This window comes from Cicer arietinum, chromosome 2 (genome assembly GCF_000331145.2).
Source record: "Cicer arietinum cultivar CDC Frontier isolate Library 1 chromosome 2, Cicar.CDCFrontier_v2.0, whole genome shotgun sequence".
Taxonomy (NCBI): domain Eukaryota; kingdom Viridiplantae; phylum Streptophyta; class Magnoliopsida; order Fabales; family Fabaceae; genus Cicer; species Cicer arietinum.
In genome coordinates this window covers 52,350,011-52,371,818 of record NC_021161.2, presented here as the reverse complement: position 1 = coordinate 52,371,818, position 21,808 = coordinate 52,350,011, and the positions used below count along the sequence as shown (strand labels likewise).

The window sequence follows — 21,808 nt, the reverse complement described above, 5'->3', positions numbered from 1 at the left end:
ATATATAATAAAAATAATCTCTCTACAACTATTTGTCATATTTAAATTTTAAATCTAAATTTTGTATATCGAAAAGTTTGAAATTTTCCGATAGACAAATGAATTTTAGAAAATTTGAACTTTGTATACTTAAAAATTAAAAATTTGAATTTTTTTTTCATATACACAAATGTTTTTTAATAGAGTTTAGAGTTAAACCATAAAACCTTAAATTTTGTGTATCGAATTTTTTTTTTAAAATTTTCTAGTACACAAATGTATTTCATAAAATTTAAACTTAAAAAAAAATTTCATTAAGATAACTATATTTTTTTTAATATTATTCTTGTGAACCAATTCATTTGTATCTAATTGGGGGCAAGCGCCTCACCAAGTTATTTATTTTGTTAGCGAATAATTTTATTTTGGCCTCCACTAATAATTAAGTATTTATCCCATTAAAAAATATTAAATAATTGGCTTAATTGCAGTTTTGGTCCCCCTATTTTAACTGAATCGCGAAAGTAGTCCCCCCATTTTGTTTCTCCCCAGTTTTGGTCCCCCAAGCAGAATTTTGGTACAAAATTTGATGAAATTTCATTTTTTTTTGCATTTATTTAGGTCACACAATGCCTCAAGATCTCATTTGCAACAATTGTACATGAAATATATGACCATAAATGGTGTAGTACGGCTTTAAAAAATAAAATTTCATCAAGTTTTGGACTAAAATTCTGTTTGGGGACCAAAACTGGGGAGAAACAAAATGGAGGGACTACTTTCGCGATTCAGCTAGAATAGGGGGACCAAAACTGCAATTAAGCCTAAATAATTTTATTTGTGAAGATTTAGATGCACATTTGAGAGAAATTTTTGAATGATTAATCTTGGTCACTTACAAAAATTAAAATTTTTTACCCTGTACGTAATCCAACACATATACTCTTATCTTACACTTATGATCAAGTTTTCTAACGCATAAAGTTTGAATTTTTTGAAATATGTTTTAATTTTTTTTTATTATGAAATTCAAGATGAATTTAGTGGGATAGAAAATGAATTTTGTTTTTTGAAAAAAAAAAGAGAATATAATAAAATATGTAGTTTGTATAAAATACGGCGGCGTAGGATAAAATTTTCAAAAAACTATTATATAGTGTTGAAAATTAAAAAATCATGTTACAATTTTAAAATAAATTTAATTATACTTTTAATCCTCTATTTTAACAGATTCATAAATTTGTGAAATATGTATTAGATGAATTATCGACAAATTTGTCCTTGGTTGAATCTAATTTGTGTTTATTTCTATGCTCATATTTTACATGGTTTTAGAGTTTTTTCCTTTACGGCAAAGCAAAAAATGTAAGAACTTTTATATTTTTTGAGTTTAAATATTTGAGTTTTAATTTTATTTATATTTAAACCACATATAGGTTGGCATTGAAGTATAAACTTCTTTAAATTCAATTTATATTGTTTATCATACATTTATCTATTTTTTCTTATAATACTATCGTTGATATAGACTTAGAGAAAAATATGTACGCTCTCTATAAATATTAAATTTTGTTTATACGGTTATATGCTAAAATATATTAGTACCTTCTTTCAAATATTAAATTTCTTCAATACTACAAAAAAGTTATCCCTAATACATATTTCTAACCAATTTTTGTTTTCTATGATACGTATTTCAATAAATCAAATTAGTGTTTTGTTGTTTAAAAATTAAAATTAAAGGTAATTTATAAATACTTGCACTCTTCAATTCACTTAGAGTGAAAATCGCAAAGTTTTACGAATATGGTTTAAAATAAACAACACTTAAATCAAAATAAAACAATTAACCGCATTATTATTTAATTGTATGCATAATATTACAATTTTTACTTAAAATTTAAAATTATAAATTCACCTATGCAACGCCCAAATAAAAATTTAGTTTCAATAAAACATCAACATCCTAAAAAGGCACACACTTAACCTTATTATTTTAGTTTACTTAGATTCAATAGTATTTAGTTGATTAATAGAATTGGTAGTTACAAAGAATTTGCTCTTACAATTTCTTTTAGCTTTTTTCTACGCGAAAACAAAACTTCAAACAAATGATTTGAATAAAAGGCATTCAACTTTCTTGATGATTTTACTCGTCTTATTATATATTTATTTAAAAAATTAAAAAAGTTAGTTGACTGACTTTGCATCTTGTCCCCAATCAAAGTATGCCATTTACTAAGTCATAATATTAGAAAGTTGTGAGACATTTTCCAAGTAATTCTTACTACTGGCCCACATTCCTTTTTACACCTCCCTTTCACCATGTATATATATAGTAGAGAAACATGTGATAGTAACATAATTTTAAGGTTCAAAGTTCAAACTAAGACATGGCTTCTTTTTGTTTCAAGCAAAATTTCAAGTTTCTCTTTTATTTTTCTCTCTTGTGTGTTTTCTTTTTTCTACTTCCTTTACTTTTTCACTCCTTGAAACCATTCCTTATGCAATTTTTCAGCAACATCATTGACAAGAGTTACATGTTCCTTCTCAGCAATACACTTCTTGGTTTTATAGCATTTTATTCTAGTACAATCAATTCATCTTCATCAACAACTTACCAAAGTATTGAATATGTTATCGAAAGCGAGACGAGTAGTCGATTCGAATTATATGAATCAGAATCAGATGTTGCAGAACCAATTGCTGTTGATAACTTTATGGAAAATGAATCCCAAACAGAAGAAGAAAATAGTTTGATGATAGTGGAACCAGAAAATGTGATTATAGATTTAGAAGAAGATGAAGAAGACGAAAATGCCCTTATGATAATTGATGAATATGACACAGAGGAATTAAACAAGAAATGTGAGGATTTTATAAAAAAGATGAAAGCTGCATTCTGTTCTGATTCAAGAGCTGAGAAAAGTTTTTATTTTGATTATTATCAGAATCAGAAATCACTTGTGCTTGTTAATTAATTGAGTACCAATGGAATCTTTATCAGAAAAATAATATCTTAGACTTATCTTTTAAGCTAACAAATCAGATTTTTCATTTTTGCTTGTAGGAATTAAATGTTTTTTTCCTACATGATTCTGTTTGTTCTGTTTTATTTTTATTTTGTGTAAATAAGCTCTTCCATAGTTAGATTTTAGATTCGGACTCGAGACATGGAATCCAACTAATAATATTAGCATATGTCAATTGAACTAGATCTCACGTAATATGTTATATTTTATTTACAAATTACAAAGTAATAAATGAAAATATGTGGTACTATTTTGTTTTCTTTCGTTTTTTTAATTTTTAATTTTTGTATGGTTATATCTTTCAATGAAATCAAAGTTAGAGACAACACATTCAAATTGTATATAATTTAATTTTCTTTAAATTCGACAGTTATTATTAATAATTGTAATTTGTGACGATAAATTCATGTTATCACTATATACACTCCCAACTCCTCATACAGTGCAAAGGAAGTATGTAAATAAAATAAGGTTAGATTTTGTACTATGCAGCTACGGTATGGATCCAAATCTAGAAATTGACATAGAAGAAGAGGACTAATCCTAAGGAAATAGAAGCTTCCTACCACTACTGATTAGATTAGGACACGTTCCCTTGTTTTGTTTGCAAAGAACGAACACACCTAGCAATTGCTTAGTTGACTCAAAGGTCTTTCTAACAACAAAGCCATCAAAACCAAAGACCTACCATTTAGCAACAAGTCTTCCTCAAACATTCAAGTACATTCAACTATTCTATGTTGGCTTGGATTTATCTTTCGTTTTGTTGATAACAAAATAAAATCGTATGTACGAGACATGAGTCAAGTCTTTCCCAATGATTTTGGTTCATAGACCTCACTACTCATATGTATATATTACTACTATATTTAAGAGTAAAAAAAAAAAAGTGGATCAGTCATATGCTCCAAACAGCTCATCCTAAATTAGTCTTGAGTAAATTTGGTCCCTTACATGTGTAAGATACTAAGACCTATGTGAACACATTATACATAAATGACTGTATTTTATGTTAGTTGTAATTATTATTGAGAATTTCTGTAACACATTATACATAAATTAATGTTGTTCTATTAACAGTTAAATACTACTCGTAGTTTGGTAAAGCTAGAGGTGTCAAATGGGCTGACCCGACCCGCTCTGACATAACAAATTCGTTAGTTATACAAATGAGACAGATCAAGGTTGATCTGTTTGTAATTAGACTGCAAATTTTTGACATATTTGAACATATTATAAAATAGAATATCATATAAAGTTAAATTATATAAAATATCATATTAAATAACAAAATATAACTTAATCTCATTAATCTATTAAGTGATTAGTTTATTTATGAATGTTTGCATCACTCACTACTTGGGTGGTGTTGGTTTTTTGTAAAAACATCTGTGAAGTGAATTTTTAAATAAAGTTTAAAGCTTTATATTTATTTGAGTGTCAAACAAGTCATATCATACGATAAAAACGGACCTATGATAAATGATAAGTCGGGCTCAAGGTATTCACACCTCTAAACATAAGGAACGTTTATGGACCAAACAAAAGTATGCCTATTTCCTCGCCCAGACTTCCATTCCCAAAAAGAGTATGTCATTAAGCAGTCCAAAGAATACATTGGAATAAATATCTTGTATATCTGTCTTATTAGGACTCAGTGAAAAGTTACAGTAAGACTATAAAAATGGATATAGTTCATTGCAAAAAGCAAGACAACTTGGTACCAAACAAAACCAATGTCTTCATCTATTCTTCCTTTCCAGTTACAATCAGATAAATGACTAAGCTAAGTCACATTCAGATTTCCCAAAAATTGCATCTTCTCTTAGTGGTGGATTGTCATCAAACTTCTAGACATTGTCACTTTTCAATCTCTACCACCTAATATACTATGCCAACCAATCTCAATATATGGCTCCACTTCTAACTATATGTCTCACTATTTTCCTTCACTCTTGTTTGCTTTTAACAATTTAAAAACACCTATAAATTGCATTTGAAAATGTCAACCATGTTTTCCCAAAGCCATAGTGGTGAAGAATCCAAAGAAACTACATAATTGTTTTGCATTGGTCACCAATAATCCCCACAAGAGCACATGCCACCATCAAAATGGTGAAATCGATTTGAATCTCGTAAAATTATATGTCGATTAACAATCTTTGATATGTATTTGAAAGCAGTGTGGCAGTCGCCACAAACCCGAAGGTTCTTCATTATCCTAATTGGTAATTCAGATTTGCGAGTGAGAACAAAAGCAATTGCTAGTTTTTCACTATGATAGCTGAGGAATTCTTCTTTGTTCTCAAGCTCAAGATCATAGAGTGCATATTGGGTTTCAGGCACATATCCAGCATCCTTCATTTTGTTCATTAGCTCCTTTAGCTTTTCATAGATTTTATCTTTTTCAGGGTGTGTTTGATCTCCAGCTACAAACAAATGTACTCCATCCTTCATGTTGACCCAACTACACCCAGCTTCTTTCTTTACTGCTGCTTTCCTCATTGCCAACCTAGCCTCTGCCACATCTTCCCACTCTCCACCAGCAGCATGCATGTTAGAAAGAAGCACATAATTCACAGCATTCTGCGGCTCTAACTCGATAAGCATCTTTGCAGCCCTTCGCCCTAGCTCTGTATTACGGCCGTTAGCTCGGCAGCATGCTCCTAAAACTGTTCTCCAAATAAGGACATTAGGATCCATTGGCATTGTTTTGATAAAGTCTTCTATCCTATTAACATCACCTGCCCTACCAAGAAGGTCTACCATACAAGAAAAGTGTTCTATTCGGGGAGCCAGACCATATATTTCACCCATTGATTTGAAATGCTTAAATCCTTCATCAACTAACCCCACATGACTACAAGCCGACAGAACCCCGACAAAGGTGACATGATCTGGTGATTGGCCATTCTGTTTCATTCGTGTAAAGAGCGTTAGAGCTTTTTGTCCGTGTCCATGGCGTGCATAGCCGGAAATCATTGAATTCCAAGAATATATGTTCCTTACTGGCATCATTTCAAAGAACCTTGAAGCGTAATCTATCTTTCCGCATTTTGCATACATGTCAACTAGTGCACTTCCAACAACAACATCAGATTCTAAACAAGCTCTTACAGCAGATGCATGAACTTCCATACCATGTTCTAATGTCGCAACTGAAGCACATGCACTGAGAACAGTAGCAAATGTGAAACCATCCAATTTCTGTCCCCTTTGCATCATAAGCCATACCAAATCCATGGCCTTGTGCAGGATGCCACTGTGTATGTATCCAGAAATCATCGAATTCCAGCTTACTTCATCGCTTCGCTCAGACATTCTAGAAAAGATAATCTCACAGTCCTCCATCTGCTCACACTTTCCATAGAAAGCTAGAAGTGCATTCTCAATAGCAATGTCATCAGCAACAGAGTATTTTAAGATTAAAGCGTGGATTTGACGGCCCAGTCCTAAAACTGAAAGAGAAGAAACCGCAGCTAAGATATTTATAAACGTCACTCTATTAAGTCTCCATCCACCTTGCATCATCTCCAGGAAATATTTTATAGCCTGTATAACCGATGCTTCATAAGTTGCTAGCGCACCAATAAAAGAATTCCAAGAAACTTGATCGTATTCTGGCATTAGAAAGAAAACTTTCTGACATTCACCGATAAAACCAGTTTCAGCATATAATGTTAAGAGGGCATTTGAAACTGAAACATCCAAATCAAGCCCCAATTTGATCCCTTCACCGTGTATCTGTCGTCCTAATGTTATCCAACCCAAGCTTGAACACGAACTCAAAGTACTAATAACTGAAAAATTTGATGGAACCATTCCATTTCTCCTCATTGTATGAAAACAGACAATTGCTTCCTCGAATCGCTCATTGTGATCAAGGCCAGAGATCATAGAGTTCCATGAGACAGTATCTTTACTAGGCATCAGTTGAAAAATCGAGCAAGCATTAGCAATGGCATCACATTTTGCATACATATTGACAAGTGCATTTCCAATCAAAATCCGAGCATCAACTATACCATTGTGAATCAGGTAAGCATGAACCTCCTGCCCTTTTCTCTTCCCTTCTTTTAAATTCGAAAATTCAGTAAAAGCACTTAAAAGAACCACATAAGATTCCAAGTTTATTTCCACTAAGTCCTTCATTTCCTTAAATACTTTAGCTGCTTCTTCACCCTGGTGCTGCTTTGCCAATCCAACCATTAACCCATTCATAGTCACAGCATTACGATCATACATCTGCTCAAAAATCATTTTAGCACAATCCATTAAACCATATCTCGCAAACCCATTAACCAATGCACTACCAACATACAAATCATGTACAAATCCGGATTTCTCAATTCTAGTGAGCATCTGCTCAAGTACAACGACTCCACAGTTAGCCAGCGAGCATGCAGCAGTTACTAAACTACACAAAGTATATTCATTAGGCCTTAAATTAATGTCTATAGCTTCCATTTGCATGCTGGAAAATAACTTAAAAGCAGAAACTGCATCTCCCCTTCGACAATAAACCGAAATGATAGAATTCCACGTTACAGAATTTCTAAATTTTATTTCATCAAAAACACGACGAGCATCATCAATAGAATCAGAACAAACAGAATACATGGACATAAGTACATTCGACAAAACCATGTCAGAATCATGTTGAGATTTAGAAATTAAGGCATGAATCTGCATCCCAAGTTTAAGCCTAGTTGAACCAGATTGTTGGCAAGCTCGAAGAGCGCTACCAATGGCATAGTGGTTAGGTAATAAACCATTACAAATCACCCCTTTAAATAAAGAACATGCTTCATCAGGCATTCCATTTTGTGCGTACCCTGAAATTAAACAAGACCAAGAAACGAGATTCTTTTGGGGCATTTCATCGAACAGGTTATGTGCTGAAACCAAGTTGCCAATTCTAACATATATATTGATAAGAGTGTTGCACATGAAAACATCATTGGTGAAACCGTTTTTGTAGATTTGTAAATGAAGTTGATTGGCATCGTAGAAGGAACAAGAGGTTTTGTATCTATGATGATCAAAATCAGAAGGTTGAAATTGAGAATGAGAAAAGGTGTAGTGAGTGTAAGTAGAAAGAGCATGAATTGAATTGAATTTGTATTTGTATTTGTTTAATAAACGCACATAGCAGCACAGTATCATTCTTCTAGCATCATATAATAATTTAAACGTCACTTGCAAAATTCATGTTCATTTTATTCATACTGCAATTACAAAACAGATACCGTTCATTTTCAACAGTTAGCTCATGAAAAATAATATATACAATAGATCATATTCTATACAACGTCTAACTTAGTTTAATCTATTTCCACGTAGTTGTCATTTAATATCCAACAGTAACTAATTTTAATCTAATATCTCTTATCTTAAAAAAATATTTGAAGTCACAATAATAATTAATTTAAATTTATGATTAATTTTATCTTATGTATGTAAGATTTGTCAAAAAATAAAAAATATATAAAGTGTTGTCCGTCCACCACGTGGACGCCAGGAGATGAATAAGAAAAATAGAAACCGATAGGATATTTGTGATAGATAGTATAGTAAAGGGTATCACACAAAAAAGAAAAAGAAGAAGAAACCATTCAATTCAACAACAAAAATGGCTGTTGTTGCCAAACTGACTCTTATTTCCTTCCAAACTTCATTTCTTCCTAAATCACCATCCTTTTCTCACATCATTTCCTCTCCTAAAACAATTCCTCTTGCTCCCTATGGAATTCGTGCTCAATTGGGTGTGTAACATGCAAACACTATTTCATTTCCATGTTTAATGTCTTGCTATATGTTTTAGATTTCTTATAATTAGTTTTATATACACTTATTGTTATTGTAATAATCTTCTTCGTATTATCAATTCAAAAATCAATATTTATTTCCTTTTATTGTTCAACTATTAGGTGGTCGAGATGAAGAAAGCAAAAACGGAGGAAAAAAGAAATTCATAACTAGAGAACAAGAACCACAACAGTAAGTAACTAACAACAATTTATATTTCATAATAATAATAATAATAATAAAGAGGTTGTGTTTAATTTATTTATGTGAATAATGTGTTGGATGTAGATATTGGCAAACAGCAGGAGAGAGAGAAGGAGAGAATCCAATGAAGACACCTCTTCCTTACATTATCATATTTGGTATGTCAACTCCTTTTGTAATCTTGGCCATTGCTTTTGCAAATGGTTGGATTAAGGTACCCATTAGATGATATCAGACCATACATAACAAACACTTCATTGTGTTGTTTGCACATTCACCAATTTTAATTTAAGCACTTAAATACTGGTAGTTCTCAAATTTGAGTAAATAATGTATTTACTTTTTCACATATGTATGTATTGTACCAACATTATGTTATCGTTCTTTCTAATGAATGAGAAAGCTATTTCATACTAGCAGTTTGATGGCTGCAAACTTTTATATTGCAGTTGAAATGTTGTTTTAGAGACTTCAAAATCCACAATGTGGTTGCGATTGTGGTTGCAAAGTACAATTTAAAACCATAAACCCTGCTATGTTTTCAGACTCAAAATTTATTTATCAGTTATATGCAAAATTAACAAGCTACTTTGTCCATTGTTGATATACTATAACATTGTTTTTATTTGGAACAAAATTTGTTTGATTTCTCTATTGTATTAGAAAATAGAAATATTTAACTGCATAGTGCAACAGTAGTTGTACTTCACAAACAACACTGATCAGATTTGAACATAGGTAGAATTAGTTTTTGAAAAAAGCCAATTCCAAAACAGGACAAGTGCTATGAATATGTATTATATATATTAACTGCCACAATAAATAACAATATTTCTAGAGTTGTTTACATGAAAAGAAATTCTTATAAATTACCTACTCCAATTACTTTCTACATATCAGATTAATGACCTTAAAAAATGTTGTCATAGAACTAACCACTTAATCTTAAGCAAATTCAATAGCATATAAAAAAACAAACTGCTGCATCATCCTTCTCAGTGCAATGACTTGTAGAGTACTGTAGTGATATATTTGTGTTGAAACCTATTAGTCGATCGTAGCGCCACAAATTGATCCCCTTCAGATCTATGCATGTATAGATGATTAAGTTCAAGATGTGTGATCATATTCGTAGCCACTTGATCTGAATTGCTCGTCGAAGCCTCTTCTTGTCTTATTGACATTGGAAGTTGTGGTGGTAATTCCGGGGGAGGCCTATTGAATTCATCTTCATTTAACAATATGTTATCGTAACTCGATGGTGGAGATGAAGGTTCTTCAGTATCAGATCTTGCTACTGGGATATAATCCTGCAAATATGGTTAAGAATGAAACTATCGTATGAGAAACAAAGGGGAAAAGATATATCAGATTTTGCATATATAAAAAAGACATAACAAAAATAAAAATAAATCAGATTTTCTATCTACAATACAACAACAAGTTGAAATTACAATCACACCTTCTAAACTTTTAGTTCATACTACATTTGATTTCAAGACTCCTATCATTGCAGTAGTTATATTTCAACATGAATAGACATTATTTAAGGATAAGGCATGTTATGTTATCATTGTTATTAGTTTTAATTCTTATGTAACAGAACTTTTGGTAACATATTTTAAATGTATGTGCACTATGAGTAATACTAATAATAGTATGGAACAATGACCACATGATCAATATTCAGTGACCTTTGCAGGGTAGGTTTCAGTTCTTAATTCTGAACCTCACAAGTTTAACTTGCATCACTTACTAGCTTAATAGTGGTCAGAGTAGAATTACTATAAGTGAAAAATTTCTCAATCCTTGCAAAAGAAGGGGTAACTATTTAAATGTTAAATTAGGAATATAGAAAACTTATATCCTGCATAAATTCACATGAAAGTCTACTTCTGTTTTACTAAATCATGTACAACATATTTATGTGAAAAAGTAAAGCATAAAATTACCTGCAAATCCAATATATTGTAGACATAACCAGAATGATGCAGGTGTGATGGAAAATCAGGAGCATGTGTGAAATAACCATCCACAATGAAACGGTACTGATAAATACTTATTGGTAGTGTTTTAACAATCACAAATTGTTGACCTACTCTCTGCAAAGCCTCCCTGACACAACAAACAAAGAATATAGATTATATATTATGATTATAATGATGTTATAATAGCAACAAGTAATAACTATGTAAAGTTAATTACGTGGTTTCCCAGTTGTTCCATGATCCAACAATAGAAACATCCCTTCCTGCATGATTCCATGTGATTCTTACACTTTTCAACCTTTCATGAACAACTGTTTCTACATATGCTGTTGGTTGTGCCATCACTCCAACTCTTTGCATTACAATCACAGGGACCTTCAAATCATGTATTTCAAATTCAATTCTGATTTTATTTTGCCTTAATGTTAGAATACATAACAAAAAATAATAATATTATTGTACAGAATCTTAGTTGAAGCATATAGTATCAATTTCTAATTTAGAGTATTTCCATATCACGTAATCATCATTATCCTCTTTTCTCTCCTAATTTCCTTATTTATTTATTTCCTTAATTTCACCTTAGCGTTTCAACTTTCAACCTAATAGATTCATTCACTAACAAACTCAACGCATACAAAAAAATACCAAATCCTTTATCTTTTTATTGACTATAAATGCTTGCAATTAATGGAATATTAAGTCCAAGTAACTATTTTTTTTTGTATAACAAGTACCCTTATTAGTGGTAAACACAATTGTAAGATCCAAATTACAATTTCATCTTGATCTTTTAAAAAAAAGTATACAATTTCATCTTAAACATATATATCAATAAAAATATTACTTTGATTTAGAGGAATTTCCTTGTCATAAAAACCATCCCCAAATTCACACAGACAGAAAAAAAAAAAGGGGAAAACCCCACAAATTAATTAAATAAAAGAAATTTAAAAAAAAAAAAAAGGATGATATGATATGTCTGTAACCTGGTGCATGAGCAAGGGAACTCCAAATCCATTGGTATGAAGAAGTGGTTCATGAGGCACAAATTTCATCTCTTGTTCATCATTTTCATCCTCAAATTTGCTAACTCCAGAACTTCCTTCACCATCTTTTCCTCTGCTATTACTTCCCATCACAAAAACAAACCCAGATTTATTATTGTTATTGTAATCTTCACTATTATCCTCACAATCAAACTATCCATCATATAAAGAGAGAAAAGTGGAAGAATAAGAACATCATTTCCATGCTCAGCAAAGGAAGCTGCAACAAGAACACACCACAAATCCATTAGAGAAAGATAGAGAAGAAATAATTAGAAACTACATAAATAGAATACAACAAACAAAACAAACCCTTGAAAGCAAACTAGGAATTGACTTAAGGTAGCAGAGTGACATTGTTGTTATACAAACACAACAATTTTGTTTTATGTTTTTTTTATAATAATAATATTATTATTATTATTATTATTATTATTATTATTATTATTATTATTATTATTATTATTATTATTATTATTATTATTATTATTATTATTATTATTATTATTATTATTATTATTATTATTATTATTATTATTATTATTATTTATCTCTTTCTTTTTCTCTTTTGAAGGTGCCACTTTTTTATGCCTTAAATAAATTGAACAAATATAGAGTATTACTACTGTTGATTGGTTTTTTATTTATTTTTTTAATTATTCTCCAATGAAATTGGAAGATTCCACGGTGGAATAATTATTATGACTCTGCTTTAAAGGAGAATGTTCCCCTGCTATATGGAAATGCAATCATCTCTCCATACTTTTTATTTTTATTTTTTACTCACAATTTTTACATCATTTCCAAAATAAATTACATGCTTGATATAATTAAATATATAGTTAATTATATTTAATAAATGATTAGCGAATTTAAAAATGCATCACACTGAAACATAATTCACCCCCTAAATTGTCTCTAAATATAAATAATTTTTGGTGTTTTAAAGTTTAGTTATAATTGCTCGCGCGATCTTTGATTTAATTTCAGGGAACACTTTAGTTTTTTTTGTTTTTTCTAATTTAGTCATTTATGTAATTTTAAGTAATAATTTGATCTTTTATGTTTTAAAATGTCAACAATATTATCATTTTTTTACAAGAATATATCAAAATTTTCAAACAAAACCTATAAAATTAATTGTCATCTTCAATATAAAATCAAATTCATAATTCAAATTTTCAAATAAACTCATATTTTCATTCTTTATTTGATGTTGTTGGAGATGAAAATATTAGTTTATTTGAATATTTGAGTTATCCATTTGATGAAGACATGAATTTTCTTGAAATTGGTATTGAATTTTATGGATTTTGATGAATTTTCTAAATTTAAGTAAATAAATGATAATATTATTGACATTTTTAATATATAAAAGATCAAATTAGTACTTAAAATTAAATAAAAGACCAAATCGGGGGGAAAAAAGATAAACGACTGAAGTATTACCTAAAATAAACTTAAAGGATCATTGGAGCAATTATGCCTAAATTTTATAATTGTATATTGAATCTGAGTAATCCTTTTCAAAATTGATTTATAAGTTGTCTGATATATCTTATTGAGTTCTATCATTTATGATAAATGTGAACTTGTATTTTTCTAAATAATTTGAGTTTAAATATATACTTAAAATTTGTAGTTAATTATATTAAGTGAATGATTAAAAGTTGTGACCTATTGTTATATTTATTAATTATTAATTGACATAATTAAATATATATTTAAACATTATTAACTGTCTAATCGGTATTAAATTTTTAAGTCAAAATATCATTTATCTACTTTTTATTACAATAATAAAATAAAGTGTTTATTTTGAACATTTAAATTTTATTATATTTATAAGCACGTTGTTTTATGTTATTAATCTGAATATTGTGAGTTTGTTCGTAAATTTTTTTTTAGCGAATTTGAATGAATGATTGAATATCATCATATTTAAGTGAAAAATAAAGGATTAAATAAATTTGTAATCCTTAAAATTTTAAAATTTCATTTTTAGTTCTATAAAAGAAATCACATATTTTAGTTCATACAAAATTATTCTGCAAGTTATTTTAATACTTAATAGAACAAAACATTCTTTAACGTTACATTTTTAAATGATACTTTGCAAGCATGTTTATAACATTATCAAAAGTTTGTTCCACACAAATTTATAGTTTTTAACTTGTGATTAATTAAATATAATTTTTTTTAAATAATATATTTAAGATAAAAATACTTAAAATATGAACCTATAACTTAAAGCCATAATTATTATTGCGGTTCCTTAACTTAATTTCAGATAACACTTCAATCTTTTATCTTTTTTCTTTCTTTCGATTTGGTCATTTATTTAATTTTAAGTAAATAATTTGATCTTTTATGTTTTAAAAATGTTAACAATTTTATTTTTACAAATTCATCAAAATTTTCAAACAAAAATGATAAAATTAATTATCATCTTCAATATAATGCAAATTTTCATTCAATTTATAACTCAAATCTTCAAATAAACTAATATTTTCATTTTTTATATTTTCGAAGTTTTGTAATATAATAAACTAAATGACCAAATCGGGAAGAAAAAAAAAAGATAAAAGACTGAAGTATTATCTAAAATTAAGTTAAGGGACCGCATGAAAATTTGTATTTAAATTAAATTATGAGTTTATTTTTTGTGGATGAAACTTTTTTTTGATGTTTTGACATAGATTAAAAATACTTACATAATAATTTTACGAAGATTAGAAATATATATATATTTTTTTAAACTAAAAATAAAATTTTAAAATTTTATAAAAACAAAAATTAACTTAACCCTAAAATAAAATTATACAAATCCTTATTTTAGTAAAGATATATGAACACTACAATATTGGTTTGGTAGCATCTTGGGGGAAAAAGATGGTTATATCCTCTTTTTTTTTTTTTTATTCCCCAAATACCCTACTCTGAAACAATATTCCCGGATTTGGTTTTTTTTTTTTTTTTTTTTTTTGTTATAACTATTAAACTAACTTTAAAATATAATAAAAAACAAAAAACAAATCCAATGGGAGGTCGCTTCCCTAGGAAACGACCCCCTGTTAGCATTAAAAAATTTCCTCTTCAAGAGGTCGCTTCCCCAGAAAACGACTTCCTGAAGAAACGAAAAAGTAGGGCATTTCAAGAATATTGTTTCAGAGTAGGGTATTTGGGAAATAAAAAAAAAAAAAAAAAAAGAGGATATAACCATCTTAATCCCGCATCTTGGAGTACACCAGCTAAAATCAACTTGTTTTCATCGCAATGGAATTAAAGTCTAGTATAAGAATATGTGAATTAATAATGACTAGGGTCTAAATTGCTAGTTGTTATTTAACCTTTACTTAGAGAATAGCATTGTGCTTACATTCTATACAGGAAAGTATGAGTTGTCAATAGATTTGACATGTTGGTTTTGTCTTTTTCTTATCTTGTTTTGTTGTTTCTTGTCTTGCATGATAAAGTGTAATCAATTCAATACTTAGTGCATTCTTTTGCCAACAATAAGAGGAGTGCAAATCAACAACTCATTACATGAACATAAAATTAATTTGATGGTTGATAAAAAAAATACATTATACTATACTAATAATCTCGTTTTATTTCTAAACAACTAATGTCAGTTGTTAATTTTATTAAAAAAAGTTAAATAATTAATGTAAGTAGTAAAAGTAGTTTTTTATTCATGTTAATTTATTTGTTGTGATTGCTTTATTAACAAGCAATGACTCATGACTCGTTGTTGTGTTATATTATTATATAGTACATCATATAAACAATATATATAGGGTTGTTTTATTCTTATATTCTATTCTATACACTTGACTCGTGTTATTATTATTGAATTCACCGATATGATTTTATATTTTTCTATAATTGTGCTCCCTTGAAACCAACAAGAAGTTGCACCATGAGGCAGTGACAAAGTCCCTTGTTGGAAGATCATATTCATATACATGGATGGGAAAAGAATTGCCCTTGAACCATTTTTACCATCTAGAATTTCGTAGCTGTATTAAATAATATAATTAAAGTCACTTGAGCCTCGAATAGAATATTTTATGTATTCTACAAAAAAAAAAGGTATAAATTATGTGGACTTATTAATGTAATCTACAAGATAATGCATCATTCACATCATTTTTCCAAGTCAAAATCAAGAAGTTTTATTGAACTAAGGCTATTTTATTTTATTGAATTAAGAATAGATACACACCTATTCGTGATTTAAAAACAACAATTATTTTAACGAAATGTGTTTTAGTAAGTTTTAGTAGCCATTTTACCTTTGATTTTTCATTTTTTTTCCACCTAATCTCATTCGATTCAGATTGCATAACTTAAATGGTCTTGATTTAATAATAAAATTCTACTTAAAATCTAAATTGTTCAATCGTAATTTGAATTGTCACAAATTTCTTAACAATAAGACTTCATGGAATCTAATCTTCTTATGGTCATTTGTCTTTATTCCACCTTTTATTGGTACTACTTAATTGTGATTTCGTCTTCATACTAAAAATATATATTTATGAATATTTTTCTGGAATATATTTTGCTTTAGCAAATTTAATTAGCATCTAAAGATTCCAAAGTTCAAAAAACAGGCATGTGAAAAAGCTAAGTTAAAGCATGTATAATATGGATTCTTGTTTAGGCTTTTGAAGTTGTCCATGTAGCTTCATTATAAATTCCACCCAACTTTACCTTGACCTCTCACAACAAATTAAGTCACCTAAGTATCTTTCTTCCCATGTGGTTTGTTTTAGATTTCTAAAAGGAGTTAGAATAATAGTTGATTGAGCATCCTCTTTTTAAGTATCCAATCAATGATAACAAACTCAAGTAAAACCGTTGGTAACTTAATCTTAATATTCTCACACTTCCTAGTTGCCAACAACAAATTAATGTATTAACTCACCTCACAAATGTGGGACTTTGTCAAATTTGTGAAAGTGATTCAAATTAAAATTTCTGGCTTATTTTTTTTTTAATCTTGACTATTGCAACGATTTTTCATGAAAACTTTTCTCTACTGCAGTGTTACAATTGAAAGACAATGTTTGTGTAAATTTTATTACTAAAATGTAATTTATTTCTAAATTTTTTGGTATAAGACAATATTGGAAGAGATAAACTAATGGAACTGTTTGTTTTATTATGCATCGACACGAGCTGTATTCTATAAGGGACATATATATTTGCTTTTTTGAGATGCCACATCAAAGGAAGTTCCAAAAGTATGAAGAGTAGTTATTAAATTAATAAAATTGTCTTGTACCCAAATAAATTAATAAAACTGTTTCTCTCAGTAAAATACAATACTTAGGGCCTGTTTGAAACACTTCTCATTTTTAGTTTTTAAAAATTATTTTATAAATTAGTTTTAAAAATGAATTTTTAAAAAGATTATAAAAATAAAATCCGTTTGACTATCCAATTTTCAAAAATTATTTTAGAGAAGAGAAAAAGAGAAAAGTTGTTTGGCAATCTAATTTTTTTAAAATAATTTTAAAGATCAGAATAAAAAAACTAGTTTGAATCTAATCTATTTTTTATATTTAACAATAAAAAGTAAAAAAAAAAGATATATTTTTTGAAATATAATAATTCAACTAATACACAATTGATTCTTTGAGAAAAAAATGTTTAAACAGCGCAAATGCACTACAACATAAGTTTTTTATAATTTAATTAAAATTAACTAAACTCTTTTTTTAATTTAATTTATTTTAAATTAATTGACTAATAAATTACAACTATCATAGATTCAATATTTTTACTATTTTATCAAAAATCGTATACTTACTAATTATAATATTAAATATTTGAAAAAATTTCAAACAAAATTGTTTAGTAATTAAAAAGCAAATGAGATTTTAAAAGGAAAAAATAAATAAATTGAACTAAATCCCATTATTATTCCAACGCTTGAGAACGCTTGCATCTATTATAATTGAAGGCACACATGAAATGTGAATACAACTAAAGTGTACAAATCACCTGTTGAAAAAAAATTACAAATAGACTTTATAATAATTACAAAGAATGCCATTAATGAAAATGGCATGTTTTCCGCCTCTTTTTTAGTATCGTTTGTTTGGAGTATAAAAAATGAATAGTAAAAATTGAAAAGCAAAATATATTTTAGGTGTTTTGATTTTTTCATTTTAAAAAGAACAAAATAAAAAATAATTTCTAAAAACAGTTTTACAAAATTACGTGTTCAAACAAGTTTTTAATTTTTTTGATTTAAAAAACTAAAAAACTGTTTTTGAGAACTAAATCAAACAGGTCCTTACTCTCTTCGACTAATTTATAAATAAAATTGAGTCAATAAAAATTAATTAATGTAGTTAGTATAAATTTTAAATCAATATGAATTGATTCACTTTTATAAATTTTATTTATAAGTAAGAAAGAGAGAGAGAGAGTATAGCATAAGATTACTTGTTTGGCTGGAGATGCATGCATATATTCAATAAGAAAAAGGAAACCAATATGCCACGCCATCAGTACTAATCGTAGGGCTGAATTAAAATTGTACAAAAGAAAATTAACAAAAAAAATTATCATTTCCACTAAACTATACTTTAAAATAAAAATATAGTAATATTGGAACTTTGATAGAAAAGAAAAATTGGCACAAAAGAATTAACAACAAAAAAATCAATATGGCCTCTTAACAAAATTGGGACTCTAACAAATGTCTGTTTGGCGTGTTAGATTACTGAAAAACTTATTTTATTTTAACATATTTGAATAAATAATTAGACAAATATTTAAATAGATTAACAAATTAATAAATTAATATGTCAATAAAATTAAATTTTATTTTGATATTTAATATGATATTTTAAAGACTTTAACTATATTTGACATTTTACTTTATATATATAGATTGGTGAGGGCGAATTGAACCTAAAATATAGTGTAATACACACCGGCTTTAAAATTTATTTGTGCAACATTCATTACTATTATTTTTTTGTTCAAAATTTACTCTATACCTCCAACAAAATATCCAACACTCCGTTTATCGCCACCATCTTCTTGCCGGAAAAAAAATACTTTTAGGGTACGACTAATTTTGTTGTGGTAAGGATATGTCTAATGTAATTAATTTATAATTGAAAATGGACAAAATTTGGCCTTTTATATAGGATTAGTAAAAAAAGAATGTACCTGTATAGGAGGAGAGATCGATGTAAAAACAATTAATAATGAATTAATTATGTTGGACAATAGTAAATGGCTTACAAAGCGGAGGTTGTAGTAGGTAATGCTGCATTAAAGTGGAGCAATGTTATTAAATCCAGTTATTAATTAAAGTTTCCTTAGTTGAATATTCATAACACAAGCATGCATATCATGTGATTGCAAAATCACATGTCAACTACTTTTATCTTCTCATTCATATATATTTCATATTCTTTTTTGTTGTGAAAAATAGAAATATGTAATCATTCTTTTTCTTCTAGATGAAATTCAACTCCATTGCAAAGTAAAGAAGAAATTGAATGTGGAAGCTCTAGATTCAAAGCAAGAATTAATATATATGTAATGAGTAATATAGGATGATATTTTGATAAACACATTATAGTATGGTCCCCTCCAAACTTTATCTAATTCATATGGCAAAACATTCCTAGTTGCCTCCTCGCTGCACGCCAATAGCATTTTATGTTCCTTTTACCAACTCTAAAGCTATCTCTATTCAAACCTCAAAAACAAAAGTTTCATTCATTTAAAAAAAAATAAAAAATAGTTGATTAATTAAAAACTCAAACCTCACGTGTAATTCATTATTTAAATAAATATTTTTTTTCTTGGATTACAATGGAGGAAAGTATACAAATGGTATAACTGTATATTGGTCTCCTCTTCCTAAAGGGTGTTTAACATTAGATGGTTTGAGATTCCAACGAACAATTTGTGAAAGGTTTTTACTATGTTCGGACCTTGTAATGCAGTTTGGACAAAATTTTGGATCTTTAGACCGGGTATATTAAACTAGTCCAAAGTTTTAATCTCAAATAATCGATGTTTGAAATAGACTTTAAAGTGGTGGTAAATATAATTCGTGTGGACTATTCAAATAATATATTCATTTAACTTCTTTTAAAGGAACTTTGCTCCCTTTTAAAAATCTCCAACCAGAGAAATATTATTCATCGTATCTATAAAGAAGGAAATCATTGTGTTGATTTGTTCGCTAACACATGACACTCTACTACTTTTGCTTGCGTGTGAATAGATAATAGCTTTCCTACTTTTAATTTACTTCTTTAAGATGATAATATATAGAGGTGTAGACATGTCTCGTGCTTAATTTTTTTTCCCTATATATATATAAAAGAAAAATTTAAATGCAGTGTATGTAAGAACTAATAACCATGCATGCCACAAATTTTGGCTTGCTCCTTTAATAGAAAAACTACTATACTAAGTACTGAAAGAGCAATGGCTTTGATTGCATTTAAGAGAATATAAGTTACATTGTGCTTGTGTATATAATCTGGTTGTATATTGTTTAGAAATTACAGAAAAATTGTATGAATCTAAGTTTGAATTTTATTTTATATTAAAGTTGGAGAGAAATCAAGTGCCATGTGGTAAGCTCAGATGGTAGCACATGGCTTCTCTAATTCCAATGTAATTAGTACAAGGTAGGAAACTAGGGGTAAGGGTTTCAAAGGCTTTTTTCAATTCAATCAGTTAAACATTATTTAGTGTTAAACATTATTTATTATAGTAATCAAAACCCTCTCTTTTTTTTAAGCCCAATGCAGGACTTGGAAACTGTGATTTTTTCATGACACAAAACTTCATACTATTTTCATTACAAATACTATGAGCTATTAATATTTTAGCTTTACCTAACAATTAATTAACCCTCTTCTCTTCCATTCAAATTTTTATTAGTTTCTGAATATTACATATATGTTATGTTATGTTGTTACCTTTTATTGATAAGTTCTGGCAAAAAAATGTGAAGTAATAATAATCCTTATCCAATTTGAGTTAGAAAAAAAAAACAAGATTAACTCTTAAACAAAGGATTATTACTACTAAAACCCTTAATTGCACCTTAACTATTTTTTTTTCCATACTTTTTTTGCCATTTATATATGGTGTGTGAAAGCAAAGTTTCTAATAAAATGTTTTCTTATTATTATTTGTGTTTATTCAAGAGTACTACTACACATTCATTTTCATGGATGATTTTTCTTGTTCTCTTGATGATTTTTTCCAGTTACCTTCTGATTGGATTTGGTTTTTTATATATCTTCTACACATCTATGGTAGTGATGATTTTCTCTACTTTTCTCTATATTGTATCAAATCACAAATCACTAGTACATGTTGATAAATTTTTAGAAGAAAAATTTGTAAGTTGTGATGATGAAGAAGAAGAGGAAAGTAATTCAAATCAATTTGAAACGGTTGCATCTACTGATGAACCGTTGCAAAATGAAGCACTGGAAAAATTTAATATCGATGATGTTTCTGATTACACGACTGTGTCACAAGATTTGGTGTCAGAAAGTGAAAACAAAGATCACCAGTCAACTTCTGAGACATCTGAAGTTGATTGGAGATTCGGATTTAGATATGATTTAGATCACAATCAAAGCATTGATTACTCAGATGGATCAATTTCTGATGAAGAAAGTCTCATAGAAATTGAACTTCTTCCAAGTGGACATTATGTGGATGGTAAGAACTTTTTCAG

The 21,808-nt window shown here is 28.4% G+C and overlaps 4 protein-coding genes across 5 annotated transcripts; 2 read left to right on the top strand and 2 right to left on the bottom strand.

Annotated features, from left to right (window-relative positions):
- Window positions 1-2,346: 2,346 nt before the first annotated feature.
- LOC101492055 (uncharacterized) lies at window positions 2,347-3,271 on the top strand. Its single transcript, XM_004491567.3, has one exon. The coding sequence runs from the start codon at window positions 2,373-2,375 to the stop codon at window positions 2,958-2,960; it is 588 nt and encodes a 195-aa protein (XP_004491624.1). The 5' UTR covers window positions 2,347-2,372; the 3' UTR covers window positions 2,961-3,271.
- A 1,667-nt stretch (window positions 3,272-4,938) lies between these two features.
- Window positions 4,939-8,318, bottom strand: LOC101491736 (putative pentatricopeptide repeat-containing protein At5g09950). The gene has a single exon (XM_004491566.4). It carries the CDS (start codon window positions 8,175-8,177, stop codon window positions 5,085-5,087), a length of 3,093 nt encoding a protein of 1,030 aa, XP_004491623.1. The 5' UTR covers window positions 8,178-8,318; the 3' UTR covers window positions 4,939-5,084.
- A 217-nt stretch (window positions 8,319-8,535) lies between these two features.
- On the top strand, window positions 8,536-9,442 carry LOC101491420 (uncharacterized). The gene is made up of 3 exons (XM_004491565.4): window positions 8,536-8,776; window positions 8,942-9,011; window positions 9,108-9,442. Exons 1-3 carry the CDS (start codon window positions 8,644-8,646, stop codon window positions 9,250-9,252), a joined length of 348 nt encoding a protein of 115 aa, XP_004491622.1. The 5' UTR covers window positions 8,536-8,643; the 3' UTR covers window positions 9,253-9,442.
- A 363-nt stretch (window positions 9,443-9,805) lies between these two features.
- On the bottom strand, window positions 9,806-12,501 carry LOC101490877 (SNF1-related protein kinase regulatory subunit beta-2-like). Of its 2 annotated transcripts, XM_027332164.2 has the most exons (5): window positions 12,373-12,501; window positions 12,001-12,280; window positions 11,229-11,386; window positions 10,976-11,138; window positions 9,806-10,333 (listed from the first exon to the last, which is right to left on the bottom strand). In XM_027332164.2, the coding sequence occupies exons 2-5, from the start codon at window positions 12,148-12,150 to the stop codon at window positions 10,019-10,021; spliced, it is 786 nt and encodes a 261-aa protein (XP_027187965.1). In that variant the 5' UTR covers window positions 12,151-12,280; window positions 12,373-12,501; the 3' UTR covers window positions 9,806-10,018. The 2 variants fall into 2 exon arrangements, with proteins under 2 accessions (XP_027187965.1, XP_027187966.1); XM_027332165.2 differs by lacking the exon at window positions 12,373-12,501 and having other exon boundaries at window positions 11,229-11,414; window positions 12,001-12,139.
- Window positions 12,502-21,808: the final 9,307 nt, after the last annotated feature.

Excerpts from the sequence above, each read along its gene's own strand:
- LOC101490877 (XM_027332164.2), bottom strand. The coding sequence starts at position 12,150 with ATGGGAAGTAATAGCAGAGGAAAAGATGGTGAAGGAAGTTCTGGAGTT. Across the intron at positions 11,387-12,000 it reads TTCCCTTGCTCATGCACCAG|GTCCCTGTGATTGTAATGCA; the intron begins GTTACAGACATA and ends CATGATTTGAAG. Across the intron at positions 10,334-10,975 it reads ACAATATATTGGATTTGCAG|GATTATATCCCAGTAGCAAG; the intron begins GTAATTTTATGC and ends CCATATTTGCAG.
- LOC101491420 (XM_004491565.4), top strand. The coding sequence starts at position 8,644 with ATGGCTGTTGTTGCCAAACTGACTCTTATTTCCTTCCAAACTTCATTT. Across the intron at positions 8,777-8,941 it reads TGGAATTCGTGCTCAATTGG|GTGGTCGAGATGAAGAAAGC; the intron begins GTGTGTAACATG and ends TTCAACTATTAG. Across the intron at positions 9,012-9,107 it reads AGAGAACAAGAACCACAACA|ATATTGGCAAACAGCAGGAG; the intron begins GTAAGTAACTAA and ends TGTTGGATGTAG.
- LOC101492055 (XM_004491567.3), top strand. The coding sequence starts at position 2,373 with ATGGCTTCTTTTTGTTTCAAGCAAAATTTCAAGTTTCTCTTTTATTTT.
- LOC101491736 (XM_004491566.4), bottom strand. The coding sequence starts at position 8,177 with ATGATACTGTGCTGCTATGTGCGTTTATTAAACAAATACAAATACAAA.